Source organism: Triticum dicoccoides, chromosome 1A (assembly GCF_002162155.2).
Source record: "Triticum dicoccoides isolate Atlit2015 ecotype Zavitan chromosome 1A, WEW_v2.0, whole genome shotgun sequence".
NCBI lineage: Eukaryota > Viridiplantae > Streptophyta > Magnoliopsida > Poales > Poaceae > Triticum > Triticum dicoccoides.
Genome location: NC_041380.1, coordinates 140557654 through 140564415, shown reverse-complemented (window position 1 = coordinate 140564415; position 6762 = coordinate 140557654). Strand labels below are relative to the sequence as shown.

The following is a 6762-nucleotide window of genomic DNA, read 5'->3' as shown; positions in this document are numbered from 1 at the left end:
ATGCCCCAGATGTTTCAGAGCAACACCTAAAAAAAAGATGTTTCAGAGCAGCGACTTCAGGGAAGTTACTTTCGAGTTTGAGCTAGAGAATGTAATTTTGAAGCTCGTGATTTAGTTAAGACAGCTGTTTCACTGTCAGTGGATCGCCACATGTGGCTAGAGTGCTTACCAGACATTATTTGTATTCCTAAATGTCATTGAGTTTTAATAAAGTCCCTAGTTCATCTAAAAAAAGAAGTCGCTCCCCCAGATCTGATGTTTGCCGAACCAACGAGCCCACACGGCAAGCCTCTTTTGAAGCGATATTAAGACATGAAGGCCCAACCCGAGAAAATAGAAGAGAAGACGTCCCTCAGAAAAAAAAAGAGCGAGAGAGGACACGGAGGGGTCCGGAGGCTAGAAAGAGAAGAAGGCTCTCGAGCGGCGGCTGCGCGACGAGGATATGAGCGGCGAGGCGGCGGCCGGCGGCGGCGGGGAGGCGAACGGCGTCCAGCCGAACGTGACCATCTACATCAATAACCTCAACGAGAAGATCAAACTCGAAGGTATCTTTCCCCTGCTTGAGCCCTCTCGCCTTCCTCCGCGCCCCCCTTGTCTAAACCCTAGGGAGATTCTCGCGGATTTCTTCTTTCCCGTGTAATGTATTCGCTACCTCTGGCTCGCCGTTGTTCCTCTGCGCTGGCCCGGTGGAAATCTCGGCGCTTCTCCAGGACACGTTTTGCCAGACACGTTGGTGCCCGCTAATGAAATTCCGTGTGCCAAGCCCGGCTGTTTTCCGGCGGAGGTAGTCGTTGTCTCGTGGAGAAGTGCCGCAGATATCTCGCGGATTAGTGGTTTAGCGTGTGCTGGTGTTAGAGATCTGGCGGTCTGCTTAATCCGAGGGCAGTCCTCTTTGTTTGATGTACCGAGCTAATAGAATCGAATCTGGGTCATGAAAGTAAGATTACATTCTCCAGTTTACCGAAGAAAAACAGCAATTGCATACCCTGTACTGCATCTCTGAATTTTGAAGTCGTTACAGTCGTTACAGATTTCTGCTGAGCCTTATTTAGTTTTACTTTTTGGAACCGATGCGGCTGACTAATATAATTTGCTGAATTCTTTACAGCACTTAAGAAGTCCCTCAATGCCGTTTTCTCCCAGTTTGGGAAAATCATTGAGGTGCTTGCTTTCAAGACTTTGAAGCATAAAGGGCAGGCATGGGTTGTGTTCGAAGATGTTGCATCAGCAACTGAGGCTTTGAAGAGGATGCAAGATTTTCCCTTCTATGACAAACCCATGGTGAGTTTACAGCTGAATTGGTGTTACAGCTTTGCTTGTCCCATAATTTGATCTGATCTGATTGTTACTATATCCTGTTTTTTTTTGAGATATGTTACTATATCCTGTTTTTTTTTTAGTTATGTTACTATATCCTGTTGTTCGTTGTGTTGTTAGCCAAGCGTATTGGGTTTATGAATACCATCTCAACAGAAAAAAGAGCATCTCTACTGCTTGCAATTATGTCATAATGTTATGGTTTGTCTAACATAATCTAGCATTTAAGCTTATTCAATTCTTTCTATTGAAGCGGTTTGTTCTAAGCAACATTACTGCCTAGGTGGTCTATAATCTAGCTTGTTTGTGCTTAGATGACACTCCCTCCGTACCAAAATATAAGCTTGTTGTGCTTAGCGGAAAAAAACGTCTTATATTTTGATACAGAGGGAGTATATTATTTGTATATACTAGGTCCCTTACTGGGCATGTCTAGTCAATACCAAACTAAACTTGAGTTGTTCAAATTGCTTAACTAACTATTGCACACATGCACATATGCTCTTTCATCTGCTCCTTTGCATTGCATTTTGACTTCTGAAGCTGTAGTATTTTTGTCACTCATGAAATCTTGTCTATTTGATTTCAGAAAATTCAATATGCCAAGACCAAGTCAGATGTTGTAGCAAAAGCTGATGGCACTTTCGTACCTCGAGAAAAAAGGAAGAGGAATGATGAGAAACGTAAGATCCCGGTTAATGTGCATACCCCTTTACATTTGCGGTTTTACTTTGGCCCCTCGGAACTTTATCTTGGTTTGCACTTCTTTATTTTGTTTGGACACGTAGCTTGCCATTTGTTAGCACGGTATGTTCAATATATTTTCTAAAACTTAACTGAAAGATGTGCTGGAGATGGACTCTGTTGCACGTAGCCATGGATTGTTGTTTATAACAGGTTAATAAATTGACTTGAGGAGGTATTGGTGTCACTACTAATACATTATCATAGTTTTCACTTTTCCTCTGCACATGTAGTGGGGCATACATTACTGCTAAAATGTTTAAAACAGCAAGAATCAGACCTTTTGCGGTCCTTGATTCCAGTCTTCAGTCCCCCATTTAAACATTTTTCTTAGGTGGTATATGCAGATTTTGCAACTAAGCTCAATAGATGCACTCATTCGCCTAAAAAAATCCAGATTATCTAAAAACAAAATTTCTTTTATTCTGTTCTTGCACTTACTGTTACTTCTACGAGAGTACCAGTATTAATTTGAATAGAAGCAAAAGATCAATAAAGCAGTCGTCGCCAGGTCTAAATATCAGATATCTGTTCAATTCACTGTATTTAGCTTTACACACTTTGTTGATAGAGTTGCTTCGTACTGGGAGGTACTACTTATTTTGCTGGTTTTTTATACGAGCTTATGGCAACTTGGCATCCTTTTAAATTCACGAGCAAAACTTAGTCTGCCTTGTTCTTTGATAATGCAGCTGAGAAGAAGCAGAAGCGTGAGCAGCACCATGATGTTAACCAGGCTGGCGTGGGCATGCATGCCTATCCTGGTGCTTATGGGGCTCCGCCGGTAAGTGCTGTAGAATTGATTAGAAATGTTCTTATTTATTCATTTTCTGTTGCGTAGAGGTTTTTGTTGTTGCATATGAACGATGGAATATGTTCTTGTGACCATGTTTTCCAAGCTCCATTCTTCTTTGCTTTGTGTTCACATACACAATCTCCTTTTAACTTCTTTGCTAGACATCCTGCCTGCTGTTTTGTTGTTCTATTTTGGGAATGGAGTTTGTATGTCTGCAAGCCAGTGATTCCTGCTTGCATAATTATGTAAGTAAAATTGGCATTCAACATATTAAGGCGATTCACTTTGCTTCGAGAAATAGCTTGAGATTTAGCAGGGAATAGTCATGACTCAGACTTAGCGCAAAGTTTGCTTACTATCATATATACGCCCAGTACTATGACTGGGCATCTTTCCACGTTTATTCTGTAATTAGTTTTCTTCACATCATTACTGGCTTGACTTTTTCTTGTGCAGCTCTCTCAGCTACCTTTTGGTGCGGGACCGAAGGTCATGATGCCAGAGATTATTGTACCAAACAACATTCTCTTCGTCCAAGAACTCCCACACGACGCGACCGCTTTGATGCTGCAGATGTTCTTCTGCCAGTACCCCGGGTTCAAGGAAGTGCGGATGATCGAAGCGAAGCCCGGTATCGCTTTCGTGGAGTATGGAGACGAGGGGCAGGCAACCGCAGCCATGAACCTTCTTCAGGGTTTCAAAATCAAAGAGAACCCAATGCGCATCACATATGCGAAGAAGTAACTTGATGAGCTGTATTGACTTGAATTAATGTTGTAGGCCTGTTTTTGCACCATCTGGTAGATTTTCTTCACATGTAAGGTAGACTACATCATCCAGTAAATTAATGCGTCCATGCTTGGAAGCTATTTTCAGTCATGTATTTGGGTTTGGCATCGTTGTGATAATCTTTTGTCAAATCATATGTTGCCAATTCCGTCTAATAACCATTTCCTACTTTTGTCGCTATTTTGACACAAGTTCCTCACAACCATAAACCTGAGCTTCGAGTATTATGTTGATGTTTGTGATGACAATTGTTTCTGTAGAACATGACAACCATAATTTTCCTTTCCTTGTCATACTGTTAACTCAAATCTCAACAAAACCATGTCCTACATTAAATTCAATCAATTAAAATCCTATGAAAACATAACTAAATCAAAACTTTCCGTGCCATCCTCTACACATACTCAAATCAAATCTTTACCAAAAATCTAGAACATGATGGGTGTAAGTTATATGTTGGACATGACTGGCGTTGAACCATTAGAATATGGTGGGGGTAAGTTATATGCCTCGCTGCAATGCAGAGACAATTAGCTAGTATATAGATTGCTTTTAACTTTCGAGTACATGTTTTGCATGACAAATTTGCCCCAAACTGGTAACCAAACAGATAGAAAAAAATTACATGTTCCACAACAAAACAAGACACCGATGAACAATTTGACTGGTTAGATCCTAAACATTAGTTATGCTGGTTTGTCTCTTGGCTGACAGAATTTTTCCAGGGACGACTAACATTCAGCCACACAGAATTTCATGGCCATTCTGGTCGAAATAGGAAATGTACATGGCGGAATCAAACTCTTTCGAGCTCAGTGTTGTGCTTGCCCAGCTGGTCCTTTAGTTCTTTCTGCCACCCTTCAATGAGACTCTTGTGCTTGGCAATGAGCTCAGACCTAGTCTTCAGTTCTTCCTCCATTGTAGTAATCTCCTGCAGCTCAAACATGAAAATACGTTCAGAGTTGGCAATTTAGTATTTACCTATTAAGCTTCAAGGCCATACTGCATATGACTTTTCTCAACTTCCAGGTACTTAGTACAAGATAATATACAGAATAAACAAAGCCTGCCTTTTAGGGGGACAAATAAATAAGGCCTGTGAAGTGTTTAATTGTACCCGTCTCAACATAATTGCATATTCATGTGGGAAACCATTTTTGTTTTATTTTCAAGCAAAAAAGAATTTTAAGAAGGCTACTGGTTTCTTAAGATTCTTCACTTCTGAATCTGTCTAACTGTGTTAATTTTTATATCATTTAATAGTACGGAACTGAGGCTGAATAGCACAAAAGCATTGCATCAAGTCACCCAATCACAAAAATTACGCTCCCTGCAAACATACATCGTGATATTTTTTCATAAAAATTATATACTTCTGCAGTGCACAATCGAGGCTAATAGTAGCACAAAAGCGTTGCATCAAGCTCCTCAAGCACAAACATTACGCTCCCTATTCACATACCTATGCTTTTTCATAGAAGTGAAAGTGAGGTCAGATTACAATTAGAACTGCTTTTACAATGGTGCCCGTAGTACCAAATATAATTTTCTTCAAACAAACATGTTACCAGAAGATAATAATAAATGCTTTTGCAGTTTCTCGGGCAACTGAGAAATAACTCTTTAAGTCAATGCTTAGAACCATCCGATCTGAACATCGGAATTCGTCCCAAGGGATGAGAAGATATTGATCGGACGGCTATCAATGTCGACTGTATAATCACTCCCCCATCAATTCCTAGCTGATAAACTCATGCAAGAAACTACTACTCTCTCTGTAACTTAATGTAAGACGTTTTTGCAGTTCAAGAGAGGTAGTACCAAATAACAAAAACTCAAAATCCCCTCTCTGAAAATTCAATTCGCTGCCTTGCTTTTAAAGCCCGCTTGCGGCGTATCTTCAGCACCTGCCATGCTGTGCTTGAGACTACTGCCTTATCCAAATAGGCCATTAATATTAGTTGATAATAGTAAAAGTTTATCGTTCAAATTAGTTATTTTTAAGGACCACCAACAATCATAAGGGTTGGATTATGGGTTGATCACTCGTGTCGAGAATACTACCAATGAAATTAAACCAAAACCGATTGCATTCCTTTTACCACCCTCTCCCTAGCCATTCCAACTCAGGAGTCACCACCCACCTATCACGCCACTATGGTGTGCCAAACCTCCCCCACCCTCTGCCTAGTAGCAGCAATGTAAGAGAACGTTATAGGTTTATTCCTAGAGATCCCAGGACAACTCCAATCACCACTGTCTCTCCCCTAACACACAGAATCATGTACATATCCACAGAAAGCAATGAAGTGATCCCAAGTGAAGGATCTAGCTGAAGAATCACACCTTACGAAGCAGTTCTTCGTTTGTTGGTTGGTCCTCGCGCTGCATGTCGATGAAGCAAGACTGAAGCTTCTTGGCTGCCTCCATGAAATCCCTGGCGTGCCTCTCGACATCAACTGTCCACAGCAAAACCACAGTCATCATCTCCAATTTGGCACTAGTAAGTAACACAGCAGTCGGAACTACAGATACACAAATTGCTCTAGTCTAAGCACCTGATATCTAATCTACCGGGAATCAAATAGGCCAATCACAAGATAATCCCTAAAACGAACACCTGGCGCGCGCGAGGGGAGAGCGGGGCCAGTGACCAACCAAGAAGACGAATCTTGGCCCGAAACATGGCCGCTCGGATCGACAAGGGGGGGAGGAGAAGGGAGGACGGCGAGAGAGGGTTCGTACTCTGGTGGGAGGACTGGAGGGAGCGGTCGACGGCCTGCAGCTCGCGCGCGGGGAGGCACGGCAGCAGCGCCGCCTCCAGCGCAGCCACGCACGCCATCATTTCATCCCGCGCGGTTGCCGCGGGCGTCTGCTGCTGCGTGGGCGGCGGCGTCTGCGCCGGCGACTGCGACGGGGGCGGCGGCGGCTCTGCCATGGGAGAGACGGGGAGATGGGGATCGCGAAATCCTTTGGAACCCCGGTTCGGTTAGGCGAAGATATCGCCCGTTCGTTGGAGGATGGACGGCTGTGACGATAAAGAAAGTTTGTGCTAAAACAGCAGGAGCAGAGAAGAACTTTTGATGTTTTTCTCCCAATACAGTACAGTACAAGTT

General features: G+C 42.6%; 2 protein-coding genes across 2 annotated transcripts; one reads left to right on the top strand and one right to left on the bottom strand.

The window, feature by feature from the left end:
- The first annotated feature begins 349 nt into the window (after positions 1-349).
- LOC119367636 (U1 small nuclear ribonucleoprotein A-like) lies at positions 350-3826 on the top strand. The gene is made up of 5 exons (XM_037633107.1): positions 350-545; positions 1109-1281; positions 1907-2000; positions 2754-2845; positions 3314-3826. Exons 1-5 carry the CDS (start codon positions 443-445, stop codon positions 3599-3601), a joined length of 750 nt encoding a protein of 249 aa, XP_037489004.1. The 5' UTR covers positions 350-442; the 3' UTR covers positions 3602-3826.
- Positions 3827-4134: 308 nt separating this feature from the next.
- On the bottom strand, positions 4135-6584 carry LOC119367624 (mediator of RNA polymerase II transcription subunit 28-like). Its single transcript, XM_037633099.1, has 3 exons — positions 6392-6584; positions 5993-6105; positions 4135-4577 (listed from the first exon to the last, which is right to left on the bottom strand). The coding sequence occupies exons 1-3, from the start codon at positions 6582-6584 to the stop codon at positions 4443-4445; spliced, it is 441 nt and encodes a 146-aa protein (XP_037488996.1). The 3' UTR covers positions 4135-4442.
- Between the last annotated feature and the right edge of the window lie 178 nt (positions 6585-6762).

What these genes read in the sequence shown, in the direction of transcription:
- LOC119367636 (XM_037633107.1), top strand. Translation starts at nt 443, where the DNA reads ATGAGCGGCGAGGCGGCGGCCGGCGGCGGCGGGGAGGCGAACGGCGTC. An exon ending in CGAGAAGATCAAACTCGAAG is followed by an intron (nt 546 to 1,108) that starts GTATCTTTCCCC and finishes AATTCTTTACAG; the next exon opens with CACTTAAGAAGTCCCTCAAT. An exon ending in GTGCTTATGGGGCTCCGCCG is followed by an intron (nt 2,846 to 3,313) that starts GTAAGTGCTGTA and finishes TTTCTTGTGCAG; the next exon opens with CTCTCTCAGCTACCTTTTGG.
- LOC119367624 (XM_037633099.1), bottom strand. Translation starts at nt 6,584, where the DNA reads ATGGCAGAGCCGCCGCCGCCCCCGTCGCAGTCGCCGGCGCAGACGCCG. An exon ending in CCTCCAGTCCTCCCACCAGA is followed by an intron (nt 6,106 to 6,391) that starts GTACGAACCCTC and finishes TGCTGTGGACAG; the next exon opens with TTGATGTCGAGAGGCACGCC. An exon ending in ACGAAGAACTGCTTCGTAAG is followed by an intron (nt 4,578 to 5,992) that starts GTGTGATTCTTC and finishes TTTGAGCTGCAG; the next exon opens with GAGATTACTACAATGGAGGA.